General features: G+C 36.7%; 1 protein-coding gene across 3 annotated transcripts in view; it reads left to right on the forward strand.

Moving 5' to 3' along the window:
* Nucleotides 1–17,366, forward strand: part of GDA (guanine deaminase) — a 29,941-nt gene extending 12,575 nt beyond the window's left edge. For all 3 annotated transcript variants that reach the window (XM_041458430.1, XM_041458431.1, XM_041458433.1), the window contains 9 exons: nt 1,451–1,478; nt 2,881–2,988; nt 3,462–3,569; nt 5,689–5,786; nt 6,313–6,380; nt 6,837–6,983; nt 9,195–9,313; nt 10,154–10,181; nt 10,906–17,366. In XM_041458430.1, coding sequence (XP_041314364.1) covers nt 1,451–1,478; nt 2,881–2,988; nt 3,462–3,569; nt 5,689–5,786; nt 6,313–6,380; nt 6,837–6,983; nt 9,195–9,313; nt 10,154–10,181; nt 10,906–10,976 — 775 coding nt within the window. In that variant the 3' untranslated portion in view covers nt 10,977–17,366. The remainder of the gene's footprint in view (nt 1–1,450; nt 1,479–2,880; nt 2,989–3,461; nt 3,570–5,688; nt 5,787–6,312; nt 6,381–6,836; nt 6,984–9,194; nt 9,314–10,153; nt 10,182–10,905) is intronic.
* The last annotated feature ends 830 nt before the right edge of the window (nt 17,367–18,196 follow it).

Genomic DNA, 18,196 nt, shown 5'->3' on the forward strand with positions numbered 1-18,196 from the left:
TCAAAGAGGATTTAATAAAAAGTTAGGGAATTGAACTCTAGATTAGATATGCTACCATTAGTTATAGTTAGCTGCAAAGATGAGAACCTGTGTTGAAGTCTGTTCTGCTACAGAAGACAGTGATTTGAAGCTGAGCTTCTTTCCTCACAGAGAAGTACGTAAGCCAACAAACTACAGGCTATATTTGCAAACCATATTTAATCACATTTCATCAGTTTTGAAACAGCTCGCACTGTTCAAAGAATGTGAGAAAGAATAAAAACAGTCACATTGAAATTTTGGCTTGTCAGCTGGGCATTAGATTTCTGTTAAAGCTTCTGCTCAAGTGCGTATTTTATTGATCAAGTTCTGATCATAAAGCTTCTGATCAAGTGTGATCAGGTTAATTGGTAAGAGGAGAAACAGGCAGGTGATAGCTTATTTGCTTGGCATTTTAGCTCTCAAGTTAGACAATGGTGGGCTCAAACTCCGTTGGTCATTGCAAAAGTCAAACTCCGGTTTCTCATTTCCGTCTGGTGATCTAGCGCGAGGTTCAGGCCTGTGAATGTAGCCTCTAGCATAATTTTCCTTTTCCTTTTCCTCCAAAGACATTTGAAAAACTTGATACTACATGTGTTGTGATTAAAATTACACAGTTTTCTTACTACGAACTATGACATAAAAATTCACAGAGATCCTGTCCAGAAAGCATCTCAAACTATCTTTTACATGTCACTTACATACACTGAACAAATGGGCTTTTGAAGAATTTCCTCCTTCCAAAGTAGGAGGAAGTTTAGTAGGAGTAGGAGGGAGTTTAGTTATCATCTGTATTATCTGTAGTGACTGCTTGGGGTTTTTTGTAGAGGTCTGAGGTAGCGTTTTATTTAACAGAGTAAGTAAATCTTTATTTTTCAGAAGATAGATAGTCTATACACTAACATTAATATAAGCATTTCCAAAAATCAGGGGTTCTTTAAGTGAACAAGGACATATGAATCTACTGCAAGATATAAAATATTGCTGCATCTTTTATAATTTGGATTTGAAAAGGTTTAAACACTGCAATTTGAATTCACAGACAAACAAATTTAAGTTTGGTATGTTTTTTCTTTCTTCAGTATTGCAGCTCTAGGTTATAATTATGTTTTCAATTCATTTAATGTAGGATGTGTTTGGTTTTCAGAGAGAAATCAGAATAATTACTGCTTGTCTGATACTGAGTATTGCTGTGAAACAGTAGTCGGTATGTTCGGAGTCGAATTCAAAACTAGCTTAATTTGGTGTCACTGTGCTGACTTCATTGTGTTCCCTTTTTTTATTTCATCTGAAGGTCTGGCTCAACATTTTGTATAAAAATTGATCTGTCTGAAATGTTTAACAGGGTATCCAAGTATATATTTTTTATATTTTTCATAATTTATTACATAGAGGGCAGATTTATAGCAACTTTATTTCTACCCTTTTTCAGGTTTGTTAGAGAACTACTGGAAAAGAAAGTAAGTAGTGTTCTTTATTGAATTCACTTCTGTATTCAGAAGATGCTGTGTGAACACAGGAAATAATTAATCCTGCTATCCAAATCTGTTGTCTTAGTGACAAATCAATAAATATACATATTTCTGTGTAATAGACAGATATCATCACTCTGAAAAATGTTCTAGTCATGTTGGGAAGTATACTTGTAACAGTGTAAAATCAGTTTTCTGTTCTCAGAAAAGAGCAATGTTCTCTGTGTTTCTCCACTGAGTTTGAAAAACCTGGCTTCCTAGAAAGGATGATTTTCTTGTTAAGAAAGGTGGAATTCAATTTATCACTCTGTAGTATAGAAGTAGACAGACTAATTGAAGGAATTCACCAGCAGAAATCATCATTTTTTTCAGTAAAGTTACTAATGCGCTATAAAATTAGTGTATTGGGTCAGTGCCTGTCTTAAAGTGTGTTTCTAAAGACATTCATGCTTGCACTCCTGTGGTAAAGATAGACGTTTACACTCCAACATTATACACAGTAGTACTTTTCTTATCAGCCTTTGGTTTTCAGTGGCTTCTTCTGACATCCCACCTCAAATTATTCAAGAGCAGTTGCCTGGAGTTTAGTGCCTAAACTGATTATATTACTAGAGTAATTCCTAAACTATGTATCACTAGAGTAAATTGGCTAATTTGCAAAGACCTAAGCTCCTTTTTTCTGGGAGATAGTACAAGGAACTGCAGTCCAAGTTACCACTTACTGGCTTGTGCTGAGCTCTTGCCTCTGACAGGTGACAGAATTGTAATCCTGCTGACTATTTCTTTAGAAAAATTTTAGTCTAGAGATGCAAGGTGTAAACCTCTGTAGTTCTTACTGTCTTCTCCACTATTTCTTACTGTATAGCATATCTGATTATACCACCATTCTTCTTGTCTAAGGAGTTTAGGGGTTTGTTGCTGTTACGAGTAAAGAAGATTGAGCAAGAGAATGGCTTGGGTTTTACAGAAGCTTGCAATTTTGCATCATTATATCTTCAATGGTCACAGAAGTGTGACTGAAAAATATCTGGTCATTCAACTGACTTACTTCTCTTCATGCATTTAGACTGTCAGCAAATATGAAAAAGTATCCAGTGCTGCTGAAGACTGGTGAAATTTCAGCGACTTGATGAAAGTTCTAATAAAAACAAATTCTTTAACAAAGTTTATTAAAATTATTGTAAGAAACACCCACTTTCATTCTCTGTTTCTGCAATGAGATGTCTAACGAAAGCAAGGAAATGACTATACAGCTTAATTTGAGTTGTCAAGAATGCAGTAAGCAGTAAGCAATGAAGACAAAATGTAATTGCCATGGAAATGCTAGTCTTACAGTCACTGAAATGTACAGGTATATGTATATACAAACCTCATCTTCTTTTATTTTCAGTATCCCAGAGTACAGCCTATCGTAACCCCCCGCTTTGGCCCCTCCTGCACAGAGGACTTGCTGAATGCCCTTGGGGATTTAGCACAAACCCATGATCTCCACGTGCAGGTAAGCTCTGAGAGCTCTGTGCCATTTAAGCAGTGTGGACATTCAGCATGCTGACCATCTAAAGATACCTTTGGGAGGAGATACATATCTGCTGCCCTGAGCTCAGCATCCACTCTGTTGTAGGCTTGTTCTCTCTTTCACCTCACAATAACATTGTGTATTATTTTACCTATTATTTTAACATCTTCCTGAAACAAAGTGGGGCCATTGTGTCGCCACATTACTGGGACGGACATGTGTACTGTCTCATATCACTTTATTCCTTTAAGGAACAAATGGAGCTACTTCTTTAGGTCCTATGAAAACTTCTTGAGGTCTGATGAAAAAGGAGATGCAAGGATTAGATTGAACTATAGGCTTTACGAGCACTGTTTTTATGAATGTATGTTTAGCACCAGTAGATTGCTCAGAAGATTGCAATGTCAGGTTCAATGCTGTTTAAAGGACTCGCTCTATGCATTTTCTTGTTGCAGAGTCACATAAGTGAGACTGAGGAAGAAGTCAAACTTGTGGAGGACATGTTTCCTGCCTACCAGAATTACACTGAACTGTATGATAAAAACAAGCTGCTAACCAGCAAGGTAGCCACATAAAAACTTCCCAAATATGACTTACCTTAGTCCATGTAGAGAATATGATGGTTTACTGTATTTACCTGAAAAATTTGTATTGTTCTGTCAAGGTCAGTGGCATCTGGGGAAAAGTAAATTCGTTTTATATTCTATCTTGAGGTATTGGATCTTTAAACAAGCCCACAGTGTTCCTAAATATTTTAGAGGAGGTGAAAAAGAAAAAATATTTTGTGCTCCCTGATGCATTTTCTAAAGGCTCCAGAGAGAATTAGGGCAATGGGTTTAGAAGGAAGCTAGATAAAGTTGGTATTATAGGAACTGGCAATTCTTGTACATTACCTAGTTACCCTTGTATTCCAAGGATGTTATCCAGTTTTTGCAGTTTGCCTGAAGATTTCTTTTGTAGTGTTACGTTAGGACCAGCTTAACTTTCTTCCTGTGGAGAAGTAGCCCTCAGTGTTGAGTTCTAAACATCAACCTTGCTTGCAGACAGGTGCACTTCACTGCTCTGACTATCCAAAAGCACTCTCACCTCATTTTACCAGCTTATTTTACTGAGCTTTGAGAGGCATACTAGCCCAAAGAATTGAAATTCATTACAGCTTTATGCTGTTGAGATAAATGTAATATACCTGGCCCAGGGTAATTACAGGCTGGAGACCCAGGGCACTCCTAATTAGATAGTGGACTGCCCATGCGAAAGTGAATATGAACAGCCTAACTATAGTCAGAGTACCTAAAAATCAGTCAAGTTCATTTAAAAATTTGTGAGAGAATTTTCAGACACACAAGGGGTAACAGCTGGAAACTCCCTAGGAATTAGCTGTTGAGCTCCCAATTCTGTGTTTGAAATTTTACCCCAGTAAAAAACATTTACTGTCCTTTTTGCTGAGAAATCGATATGGACTGCAGAAGTATGTACACAGAATTATCCTTTGTTTTCTTACATGGTCCTTTGCATGCTGATTTGGTGTGCAAGTCTTCTCAAGAGCATGTTTGTGCTGCAAAAGCACAGGTCTTAATTCTGTGACTTGTATGCACACAAGTGAAAATGGTCATGAAAAATCATGATTACTGGTGCTTTCTGGAGTCAGACTCCTGTGTATTTGGAAAAGGATTCTATTAAACACAAGCATGGCAGCAGAACCTCAGATATTTTCTCCCCATCCACTCAAACCATGACACCAAATCAATTTTTTTGAAGTGTTTTAAAAGCAGGGATTTTTTTTTTTTTTTTGAGCTGTTGCTGAAATGTCTCTTTCCTTTTAGAAACAGTACAGATTGGCAGGGATATGCTTCAGTAGCTACCATATGTAGGTCCTTATCTGAAGACGTGGCTATTCTTGTTTTCAGCTACAGTGAGCTTGATGAGTAGAGATGGGAGGGGTGCAGTGCCATTAGGAGACGCTCAGTGGAAGCAGCCTCTGTACCATGCTCAATTTTATGTGCAGATTGCAACAGAGCTCTTGATCCTCTCTTTCAGTGGGCATTTGGCATATGAGGTAACGCAAATTAGATTTGTATGGGAATAATTGGTTTATCCACTATTAAATTATCCTATCCTATACTTCCATGTTTTTCTTGTGAACTTATTTTTAAAGTCAGTTATGTCAGTCTAAAAGTAAAAGCAATTTTTCAGTTGCATAAAAAATTAGATTATATTTTACATAAAGTATATTTAATTTCTCTCTCTTTCCCTGGTGCAAACCTTTAGAGAGCTAATAGGAAACATGCTGAGAGTACATACATCTTCCATTTTATCTGATGTATTCCTAGCCCCAGTTCTTAATCTCTGTGTTAGCTACAAAATATAAATTGTAAGCTTGTTACAGTGCCAGGACAACTGGGAAGTTCTCGCTTTTGTCTTTGGTCACAGCAGTCACTGCAAGAGCAAGTACCCTGCATTCTTATATTTAAAAAATGCAAAAAAGCTGAAGGAATGATACGTCAGGCACACTGAAGTTAACCAGCTTTTCCCTTGTGGGTTTTAAGAGCTTAATTCAAGAAGTGCGTTAATTTCACTAAATGGTAACATGTCCTTTTTGGCTATTTAAAGCAGTGCAGCAAACCTCACAGCCACAGAAGTAAATTAAATATTGAGTAAATTTGTGATTCTCTTTTTCTTTAGACTGTGATGGCACATGCCTGTCATCTTTCTGAAGAAGAGCTGAAACTTTTTAGTCTTCGTGGAGCTGCAATTTCACATTGCCCCAATTCTAACTTTTCGTAAGTTAAAAAAGGAAAATAGGAATGGTGTATAATTAAACAGAGCTATTATTTGTGTAGTACCCTGAGTCGATGCTACCATTGCAAAGTTATGATATAGAAGCTATATGATACCTCATGACAGCAGAAATGACATATTGGATTGAACATGACCATTCATTATCCACTTTGCATAGCATGCTCTGGGCTAATTTGTGGTCCTTCAGTTTAGTTGTTGCATCTATAGCCATATCTATATAAATATTTCTTTTCTAAAAATTTGTTTCTTTTGACTGTTCTGTCAGTGGTAGATGTCAGTGGCAGACTTTCCCCTGAAGTCTGCTAATGATTTGGGGAAATGGACTATAAAGTCTTCTTTCTATTGAGCAGACATGAGATACTGCATGGTATCCAGACAGAATAAGTAATAAACCAAATCTTGTACACTTTAAGGGAGAGTCCTTGTGTTAAAATGGCTCTGCAGCCCTACTTTTCCTGAACTTTTTCTGCATGTAGCACACAGAATGTGTTTCTTCTTCCAATCCAGGATGTGCAGCGGTGTCTTAAATGTGCAAAAGGTTCTCGAACACAATGTGAAGCTTGGTCTTGGCACAGGTTAGTAGTTTGCTCTGAAAGTGTTTTTTCTGGAAACCATTGGGAGATACATTCACCTGTTCATATTTAAAAGTCAGCATGTCTCCAATTTTTGGTCCTCCTTTGTTTTCTCCACTTGAGTAAGGAAGCCTAGACTATTGAAATCTAGGGTTGGTCCAAAACTGTTTTAAAACAAATTTTAAAAATTAGTGAAGACTTTTGTTTGTTGCTGTTTGTGAGCTTAAACAGGGCTTGAACATCAGCCTTTCAGGTTTCTGTTTTTGTGTTGTGTTCTATTCACCTGACTGTGTGTGAGAGCACCTTTATTGGGAATTAAGCCTTCAGAGACAATGCTTAGCTGTAGAACTTGTTGGGTTTACCACATATGTCACTTCAGAACTTTGAATTAAAACTTATAAAAATTTAACATAGAAAATTATACCAAAAGCTTGTTTCTAAGACTCTGATCCCTTCTAGATGTTGCAGGTGGATATTCAGCTTCTATGCTTGATGCTATAAGGAAAACAATGGTGGCATCTAATAGCCTTCAGATCAATAAAGTGAACGAAACAGGACTAACTCTTAAAGAAGCTTTTCAACTAGCTACTCTGGGAGGAAGCCAAGGTAAGAAGAAAATTCTTTAGTGTGCATACGGAGAGCTACAGCTCTCTTTGATTATATGTCTCCCTGTCTTCATGGGAGATTCACAGATTTTCTGGTGCCAGAGTGAAATCTAACTGGTAGGCAGAGATAATCCTTCAGTTTCTCATACTCATACTAGGCTTTTCAGAGAAGAGTACTCTATTAATGCTGAGAGTTTAATAACAAAATCTTAATGGCTTTTTAGGGTTGTATATTTACTTTGCAAAGATCCTCAGACTTCTTAGCCTTATGTAAGTGCTTGTCTATTTATTGTACCAGCTGGAAATTTGTTTTCTCAGCAACCATCACCTAGAAGAAAAGCTGCAATTACTGTAAAATCATGCATTCTATTTGTCATCAGTTTCTAATTTTGCTTGTGCTTTTTTGAGCTGTCAGTGAGGCAGTTTGTTGCAAATCAAAACATCATGCAAATCACTCCTCACTCAAGGAAAAGCAGAAAAACAGGCTTTCCACCATGGTTGTTCAAAACACAGTTGCATTTGCAGAATGCAGTCATATAGTATATGGGTTATCCAGTTTTGGAGGACCAGTTTTGCTGTAATCAGTGTGCACATAAAAATAGATACAATTTAAAAAGTTTTAGTGTAACTGATATGATTTAGCAGAGAGGAAATCCACATGTAAGTGAAAACCTGTTAATGTTTCAGTTACCAGAAATGAGCTCGCTACCTTCTAAAGCACTGGTCCCAAACCTTCTCAGTGTAACCTGTCTGTAGCTGCCAAAAAGCTCCGTTGGGAATTATTAATGGAAGCTTAAAAGAGGTGGTGAAAATGTTGTCAATCAGGTCTTCTCAGAACTGTGTTTGAATTCCCGGAGAGTGTAATGGGGGAAATAGAGAAGACAGAAGATGAGTAGGAAACAAATAGTGTTTTTTTTCCTACAATATATACTGTTCCACAAAGTGTGAGAATAAACTAGCTGAGACACAGAAAGGAAGATTTATAAAAATCCCAAACTCTTATGTGGTTTCCCTTCCCAGCTACTCTTGTGCTTTTTCTGTATTGGGTTTCCTTAGTAAAGTGTTAATTTTTAATATAGATTTTAGGCTGTTTTGTCCTTACTGAATCACTTTTAAGGGTAGAACATAAATTACTTCTACAAGCTTCCAGTAGCCTGGATACTGAAAGGGAAAATTTCAGTAGCAGAAATTTAAATGAGTGATTTTTTTTTTAATAGTTTGCTTTGTTAAGACTTCTACACATTTATCACCCTCTTGTGTTTAATCTAAAAATTGCATTCTGCTCAAAAACCTGAAGGAATGTGAGATCATTTTAGTTGAAACTAGTAGGTAATAAAAATATTTCAAAATTTGTAGGAGTTTAAATGTCTTTAAGATATTGTGATATTCCTGCCACTCACAAACTTCAATGACTTCTTAAAGTAACTTCAAGACTGAATTTCCTTTATCAGTACAATCTGAAAGCAAATAAATTATTGCAGGTATTATGCTCTTTGATGACTTCATTTCAGGGTATTGGAAAAACAGATTTAATTTACAGATTATTTCTAGAACTTAAAACGGTCCTAATTTATTTCTAAAGAGGCACAAAGGCTTCTGTTTAGGTATTCTAAGCACTTGCAATCATCCAGTCCCTGAAGATGAATTTTTAGGTTTTCAGGGCATGTGGACCTGAGGACTTGTGCTTGTAATGAAACTTTTTAAAAATAAAGCTAAATAATAGACCACAAGGCAAGCTGTACAGGTAGGTATGAGACCTTCAGACTGGCTATGATTATTTTCCCACACCATATTATTCTTTGTTCCTGCTAATTGCAATTACTCACTGGATATTTCTTTTATTATTATATTACTATATATTATTATTGCAATATGTTTATACAACCTTTCAAAATTGCTCAAATATTTTTAAAAAATGCAGTTTAATACTGCCTTAGCAAGGTGGGTGTTATTATATGCTTTACTGTTTCTCTGACTTAATTTTATTGCCCCATTTGGAGTTTAAATGTTTTTGGAATATAACCTATTGTTTCTTAAGTCTCTTAAGAGCTCAGGTGCTAACATACTATTCAATTTGGTTTTGGGTTTTTCCTTGTAATCATCTAAATTTTTGTTTGTCTTATGAATATTTCAAATAAGTTGCCAGGTACTTCTACATGGTGGAAGGAGGCTGGTCCTGATGATGTGTTTATAAGCTTATTTTCTTCCTCAGCTCTAGGACTGGGTGATGTGATTGGAAACTTTGAGGTGGGAAAAGAATTTGATGCACTGCTAATCAACACGAAGGCTTCAGATAGCCCTTTTGACTTGTTCTCTGCTGATGATTTTGAGGTAATCAGAACAGGATTGATGATCCAAACATTAGTGGAAGTGGTGTGGTGAAGGTCCATGATATAGAGAGAAAAGGTCTCTTGAGAGTGATTCTGGTGACAGTGATTGGGTGTACTACACCCCTGCTGTCTGTGCTTCAGCCTAGGTGTTCCATGGGTTTTTTCTTCAGAATCTTGCTGACCCCAGTGACAGTGCCATAACACCATGAGCAAAAATGCCTGTAATATTTGATAAATGCACATTTTATTAGCCCAAGATGGCAATTGCAGTTATGTATTTGCAGTAACAAATGGCAGCCAAGAACAAGCAATTTATTTTTAGTCAATACATAGAGTTCAGACTGAAAAATGGCAGCCTGTTCCCAGAAAAAGGTTAGGTTGCCTTTTCTACATTGCTGTTACAAAATGAAGCAAGCATTCAAGATGGCAATTTGAGTTAAAAGTACAGTTTTTATGTTAACATTAAAGCAGTGTTGGTTTTATGGTATGGAAACACCTTCTCATTCAAAATCCTTCTCTGACTAAAAAAGATAGTGAAGGGCAGTTACTTGAATTTATAGATGTGGTCAGACTGCCTGGAAACAATTCCAGTTCTGTTAAAAAGGATTATTTTTTAAGTTTAAATCTAAACCTTTTAAACAGTTATTGTTATTAGCACTTTACAAATGTTTAAAATGTGCCTTGTTTTCAACAAGTAAATTATGTATGTTAAATTTTGATTTCACTATTACTAAGAATATTTAGGAGAAGTGTTATTATCAGTTCTTTCAAGCTTCAAATTATTATGATCAGGGACAGCACATATTGCTTTCTGAATTTGTTTTCTCCCATTTTTTTAAAGGACACTCTCCAGAAGTTCCTGTATCTAGGTATGTTTTGATTTTCAGCTCAAGTTGAATTCTCATTTCCTATATCAAATGTCTAGATTAAATGTTTGGGTTAATAATAAATTTATTTTTACATAAATAAGTATACATTTGTTTGCAGTAATTAAATATATTTATTCAACTGTTCTATGAACACTAACATGTCCCAAATAATTAGCATTAATATTTGATATTAATAAATAAAAACTGTTTTATAATTGTCCGTAAATGTGTCCGGGCAGTGTCTGGACTGGGGCTGTGCTGCTGCTGTGTTGTGATGTTGAGGTGCCTGGTGCCAGCTGTGGCCACAGCTGTGTCGTGCTGTAATGAGACTTTTGCCTTTCTGAGGAGCTGTCTGGGTCACACCAGCTTTCTTGATGGCTGGCTCCCAAGCCAGTTCAAATACTGTGCAAAAAATAATTTTCTGTACAGATACATAATATTTTTGGGATTTGGATCTACTGAATATACAGAAAATCTATGGCACTATTGCAGCAGCTGAATGCTATGTTTATTATTTTTTTTTAAAGCACATGGGTTGCTAAAATATTTCTTAATTTTTGTGGTAGTCCTGACTATTTATCTCCAAAGGGACTTTCTTAGTTCTAGGAAATGGTTGCTGCAAATAATGTGTTCCAAAACTGTTTTTGTAGACTGCATAATTGTCATTAATTAAATCAGTGTTTGTATTTATGAGCAAATCTCAGTTTTGACCATGTTATTTCAGGTGATGATCGGAATATTTCTGAAGTGTATGTGTCTGGAAAGCAAGTGGTTCCTTTTTCAAGCTCTGTATAAATCTGTTTTCTGTTTGCAAAATACTCTGCTGGTCATTCTGCATCTGATTTGGAAAAGTTGATTAAGCACAGTGCCTGATCATCAAGAATGACACCTCACTTTTGAATAATGTTAAAAACTTGCATACATAGAAAATTTCGTTAGACCTTTCAAGAATTACTATACCAAAATTTTCATAGTTCTAGAGGGAATAGCTATTTAAATTTCTTTGTAAAAATAGCATTTGTGCATTGATTGGGGATTTGATAAATACCTTATTTAAAGAGGGCACCTGTGGCTCTGTTTAATAATAGTATAGGAAGCATTATGTGGTACAATGAGATGCTCATTTTCTATAGGAATTAAAAAAAAAAAGACAACAACCCAGTGCTTGTAAATTGATTTTGCAGGTAATGAATATACCACATGCAAGAATGCAATTTCCATAATGTTATTATCAAGTATGGAAAAATCAGTGTCCTTTTGGAGAATGTAGTTTTCAGTTTTTCCTATGAACTTAAAAAAAACTTAATTTAAAACACTATTTTTAAAGAAGAGTTAAGTCAGAAGTGTGTGTTTATAAATAAATAAGGGTCCTTATTTATTTATAAGATGTAAGAGTTTAGGATTGTCGTTTGTAGTCAGACACTCCATTGAATTACCTTGATCTGAGTGATGGCTGAATTAAACTTCTTTTAAATTAGAAGCAGGCACTAAGATATTTCTACAGGCTACAGGAAGGCAAACAAATTCAGAGGTATTTCAGGACTAGAGGGAGTGCGTCATTTAGTTCAGCATCCTGCAGAATCTTCCCAAACTCATTTGCTCCTGACTGTTCAGACAGGATGATATGATGATGTCCCTTCTCCTTTCTGTGAGGGAAGTGAGTGCATTTAAAAATTTCCAAGAGAAATGGTCTCTTTCTGGCCATTACCACCTTTGACTTGAGGTGAAAATCATCACTGAAAAAAGGAGCTCAGCTTTATTGTGCTCTTTGTGTTTTTCAATGTGGCAGCCATAATTCCAGCCCTGTAGAATTCCAGGATTCCAGGTAAAAAAATATGCCCTTTTTGTTTTGGAAATCTGTGTGACTTTCTTTCCTAAAATGGCATATTTCCCTACTTTTTTTTTTTTTTTTTTTTTTTTTTTTTTTTTTTTTTTTTTTTTTTTTTTTAATGTTTCTTTGATGAGGGGATTTCTTCTTGTTTCTCTATTGTGTTTTTTGCAACACAAAGAATGTGCGCTTTGATTTCAGGGTCATTAGAGACCAATATTGTATTTAGATACTGTAAACATGTATTGAATATGGTTTTAAGGCTTACTTCAAGCTTCTTTGATTTTAATAAGCCTTGTTTCGCACTTTTATCTCACTGCCTGGGGATATAGGACTTACCTCTGTTTACAAAGCAAGGGAGGTCACTGCACCAAAGTTTCACTACACTGTCTACTTCAGAGAGAGTGCTTGGCCAGCGCCACTCATAATGCTCTGATTTTAAAAGAATTATCAGAGCTTACGTATTGTTATGATTATGCCTACATGAGACAGCATAGCATCAAGGGGAAGTGTAACAACTGATCTGGGCACTTAAAGCAGTACAGTCTGTTCGATGCGGTTTCCTTGCCGAAGCTGAGGGCCGTACCAGTCAGCAGGGAATAAGCAGGAGGTGTCTTGCAGGCATCACCTGGGTCAGGAGCTGGTCAGAGCTGGCTCAGGCATCCTCCTGGCTGCCGCACCCTGCCGCTGCGTGCCGAGGTACAGCCTTCCTACCCGTTATGTTCCAAGACTTCTAAGGCTTTAGGAGTCAAGACCTGAGGATTAAGACTTACACATTCCATCAGGGTGTCTTCTCAACTTTATGTTTTGCATGTGTCCCAATCACCTGCCCAGTAGCACACTTGTTCAGCAAATAACAACCTTCATCTCTTTAACTTGCTTTCCTGATTCAGGGACATTTATTCTCATTAATTTTGACATGAATTTAATTGACCAAATTTTACATTTCAAAACCAAAGAACTGTGAGACACATGTTTTAATCCTCCCAGTTACTGTTTGAAACTATTTTTAGGGAATTACCTGGTTTTCAGCTTTGGCTTTCCTGTGGTGAAGAAAGATCACACAGGCTTGTGTACAATGTATGCTAGTGCCCTACTTCTTTGTCTCCAGAGCTATGAATTAAATCAATGCTTTTATTTTAGTGGTAGTCTTAACTGTCTCTGACTTAATTGTTTTCCCATTATTTTGTGGTGTTTTTAAGAAAGGGATTCAGCATTTCTTAAAATACTTTTAGGGGGTGGACAGGTTGCTTATTTGCAATATGAGAACACACCAAAACTTTAACAAGTTCAGGACTACACTGCTCGGCCAGTTACAAAGGGACTCAAGAATAACTGCTGCCAGTGAGCTTTGTATCTGAATTTTTATTGGGTCATGAGGAGTTTGACTCTTGTTAAATTCAGGGACAAGGTAGGAATTCCTCTTTCGATTGTAGCTTTTCTAGTGTCTAGTATCCAGACATTACCAGACACAGCAATGGAAAATCATCTTTTTAAGAATCTCAGCTGGAGGAGGAACTCTACCTGCAGGTAGTGCCATGGGCTACCTGCAGCACTCTGCAATGCCAGGACAGGAGGAATGAGGCCCAAGATGGATAGCATTACATTAAATGCTGAGATGTTTAGGGGTAAAGGAAAGAAATCTGAATTTGATGTTTGAGGAGGCCAGTGGAGGAGTTCATATAAAAATAAACTGAGGATCTTTTGACAACAACATTTAAATAGATCTGAATGGAGAAAAAATGTGCTGCCAGAAAAGCTAAGTGGGGTCATTGAAGGCAGTCCCAAAGGTTTGTTGTGTGGGAGATGGTTTATGCACAAACATTTAAAGGTTTTAGCTCATACAAAGAATGTAATAGTCAGAATTCTCGGAAGTAATTTAGGGAAAATTACTCACTTAGGATCAATAAGGATCCCACTGTAAAGTCTTGGTCCTTGAGACTCTGTGCCTGTGTGTAGATTACCAAGATGTTAGTTTTGGTTGGGGGAGGATCACTGGTATAAGCTGTTACTGCTGAGACTTATACATGTACACTACATGCATCTCAAGACTACATACATTCTGCTTCCTTGGATAGATGCCCCTACTGCACATGCACTTTGAAGCAGGCGAAATAATGGGTTCAGATTCTTAGTGTCTCTTTTAGAGACTGGAGTATATTTGGAAGGCAGCTGAGCCCCCAGTGTAGTTTTCTCCAAGATAAGCTAAATTCTTGTATACCAAAACCACCCTGCAAATTGAACCAAAGTTCAGCAAAGGAGAATGATTGGGAATTTAGAGCAGCACTGTTGTCTCAAACCAAAATGCTAACAGAGGCTAGAACCTGAACTATTCCCCGCCTGTCCTCATGCCATCACAGAACCTAGTAGCTGAATACAAATTGAAGCAACCCTCTTTTACCTTCCTCCCTTTTCCCCATCACCACCCCCCCAAAAAAACCAAACAACCAAAAAAAACGCAAACCTTAAAATGAAACAACTGAACATTAAGAGGATATGAGTATGTGGAAGAAAATAAAGGAATAATTTTCATCAGTATAATTTGAAAAATATGACAATATAAATTGATTGGTTAAAGATGAAACCTCTGGAAAAATGTACATGCAACAGATTCCAGATGTCTCTCCCCACAAGTTTTCTTACCAGATGGTAGATGAGATCTTTCTTGCTTAATATATCTTTATGTTCAATGGTAGCACGCCATTCAGACAAAGATAAAAAAAAGGGTATTTGTGTAGAGCTTGCTTGTTGGGACAAAATGCTTACTGTGTTCTATGGTCAGATGAGCACTTATTTATTATAAATAGAATGCATTTGAAATACTGTTATATGTTGGTCTCATTGTGTCACTTTAGGTTTTGAAATACTAGTAAGAATTGCCTATGCATTATGCAGCATTATTTGAATTATTCATGTGTGGCAAGTGGAGTTCTGCACTTTAAAACGTTGCCTTGGCCTAATGTTTATATTTATGCTGTATTTTTGTGTAATTCTAAGGTTTTGTAGGGGAAAAAAGTGTATTTTTTCACTGCACTGAAATTTTTTCAATAAGTTGGCTTTCTTTTAGAAAAGGGAACTTTAAAATTACCCTGTCTAAAATTCTGTGCCTGATTATACACTCATGAATGGAAAAAATATAATAATTTTATGAACTTGAATAGTAACATTTAATGTAAAAAGAAGTGCAGAGAAATAGAATTTTTTCAAATATAATTATCATAATACAATGTAAATTAGCAAAAGGTATTACTGTTGAATAGCTACCGTTAAATTGAGCAAAACAGAACAGTTATTCTTGATTATTCATTTTAAAAGAATACTTAAGCCCAAGTTCTTTAAAAGGATATTCCAGTTTTAAAAGGAAAAGATATTAATGTCATTACTCAGATGAGCTGTTTAAAAATATGGTTTTAAGCATTTCCAGGAACAATCCACAACAGATGATAAGGTGGGCATCTTTTAAAGGTCTGGATTTTCATTAAAAAACTATGCTGCTTTATTTGCAGCCTGGTATGTGTTAGGAGTCAATTCACCTGTAAAATGATTGTGTAGAGTCACAGAATAAGCTGAACTGGAAGGGATCCTCAAGGATCATCATGTCCAGCTCCTGGCTCTATATAGCACCGTCCCCAAGGACAGGTAAAAAATTAATTTCAGAAGACATTTGAAAAAACTGATAGCAGAATACAAAATACTGCAAAGTAGAAAGGAGATTGATCTGAGGAACTCATAAAAAGAAGATGGATGACATGTCAGTGAAATTTTAGGTGTGAAATGCTCAGAAAAAAAGATACATTCCCAGGTAATGTTCTATTAGATCATGGATGTCATTCCTTCTAAAAGTCATGGAGGTCCAAAACCTGACCAAGTTTCCAAAGCAGTTGCTTACACACTTAATAATACAAGCCCAGATACTTGCTCATGGCATAATTATGTAACTCTCCACAGCTTCTAGAGCTCAGCTCCAAGATTTAAATCAAAATTACCTGTAATGGCTGCAGAGGAAACATAATGTAAGGGCATTTTATGTTTCATCTATACATGTCCTGTGAAACATTTAGCACTGGCCAGAGCAGAGGCTGAATTAGTCTGGTCCCAGTGAAGAATTTCTGTTTTTCATGCCCCAGACATCACTCCCTGTCATGTGCCTGGTGATGCAGTGATAACTGAGTCTAGCACAGACATACAGTTCTGGTGTGACTGAAGTGACTGAATACAACGTGTTTTAAATATCAGATTGTTTAGAAATTAAGCTCATTGATGAGACCAATGTGTACATTTTAAATCCCACAATCATATATCTAGTATGAACTTCTAGATACTAGGAATTTGGCTTAAATCTGTGGGGTTTAACTTCTGTAGAAATTCTTTCTTAGAAAATGCCCAGAATCAGTGTTTTCCAACCAAAAGGTCCTTGTGGCTTCTGCAGAGGCAGTCACTTCTGCAGAAGTGAATGCTTTGGTCATGCCTAGACTCTCACTTCTTTACCGTCATGACTCGTTAGTGTGTATTGGCTTTAATTCTGGTATTGGTTTGTGATTTCTCATAGGCTGAGTCTTAGTTTGAAAATAACTATGGTAAAGGAGTGGAGCTGGGAGAAGGAAGAGGATAAAGGGCAAATCTTACAGCAGTCTGCCTAATGCTTCCACACAAAATATTTGTCCCACCAGGTAGATGTTGTTATGTTTGCGCAGCTCTTAGACTCAATGATTTGGCTTAATGACTTGAGTCAACTCATAACAATGAAACTCAAGTCAAGGCTAGGACATAAACTGTGAGCAGCTGACAAACACACACAGATGTTTTACTGTGATCTGCATTTAAGCCATCAGCAGCTTTCCTTGGCCAAGTGCTCCTAGGCATATTTAGATACAAAAAACTGGAGATAAGCCAGCAGGAGAAGGGGCCAGTTTTGGTGACAACTGAAGGCTGTAACCAGCATCCTGTCTGGCCTTGTGGCTTTGGAGCTGGGTTGCATACTCCTCTAACAACTTTTAGTGATGAAGTTTTTAGGAAGCATTAGCATGTGCTCCTTACCTGAGGATGTTTGCATCCCTTACTTCAAGACAAATTTTCTTTCCCCAAAGGAGAGTTCACATCTTGCTGGAGTAACTTCTTCTGATGCTGATTTGTCTGCTTGTCACCTGTTGTGCATAAGCTCTGGTTTGTGTGAAAATGCCTTACTGGAGTTAATGTTGAGTTTATTCTTCCTTTTGTATTTGTGCAGTATCAAGGACGAACAATGTATTAGGAGAAATTGTATATGCGATTTCCTCTGTTCTGCTTGGTTTTGGTCATGCTAAATAGGAAGTCATGTACTGCTGAAACAAAATAAAGAGGCCTTGTGTTTACACCAACCCTTGTCTCTTTCTGTATTTGACTTTTAAGAAGAGAGAGAAAGCTGACAAGCTGACTAATAAAAAATGAAGGCAAAAACACACAGCAACATATCCTGTTCTCTGGGGAACCTGGGCAACCCCCCATCACAGGAATTTGCAAACTCTGCTTAGTATGTACAATTTTATTTTAGGGGATCTTTTTTTTCTGATTCAAAGCTCTTACAGGTTTTGATGTATCTTTATTACCAGATTTGTTGGTTTCATAAATCAAAACCAGTGTTCAGTAGCCACTTCATTTTTTTTGTGTTGAAGTATACTGTCCTGAAATGCTTGCTTCTTATGCTTAACAAAAGAGTCACGTCTCCTTTAATGTGTGTTTCTGCACTTTCTTACTTTTCAAAGCTCAGGCATAAAAATCTCCCCAATTTAAGCAGCTGTGAAACTCAGAAGTGGATTTTCTTGAAAGAAAAACTGCCATAGGAGGACCACTAATTACACTCTGAAATGTTGAGAATTATGTGCAAGCTGTTATCAACTTGCTCAGAATTTTGTGCACAAGAAATAAAGCTGTTCTGTATTTTCATCAACCATCAGAGAATAGAAAGTGGAAGAAAACTTATTTATAGACGACTTTTCTTACTAGGACGATCCATTTAGGCTTTTGGCATGGGAATTCTGCTACTTGACACTTTACTTTTGGAAAACACCATTAAGAAATGCATTTGCAGTATTTCACTGGAGTGCTCTGTTGAGACTTACCTGTTCAAAGTAGTGTGAACCCCAGATGAGAGCAGAGTTCTTATGGTGTAGAGGGTTTCCAAGACAATTTGAAAATCTGAGAGCCTTTG

This window comes from Pyrgilauda ruficollis, unplaced genomic scaffold, assembly GCF_017590135.1.
Source record: "Pyrgilauda ruficollis isolate IOZ18807 unplaced genomic scaffold, ASM1759013v1 scaffold128, whole genome shotgun sequence".
Taxonomy (NCBI): domain Eukaryota; kingdom Metazoa; phylum Chordata; class Aves; order Passeriformes; family Passeridae; genus Pyrgilauda; species Pyrgilauda ruficollis.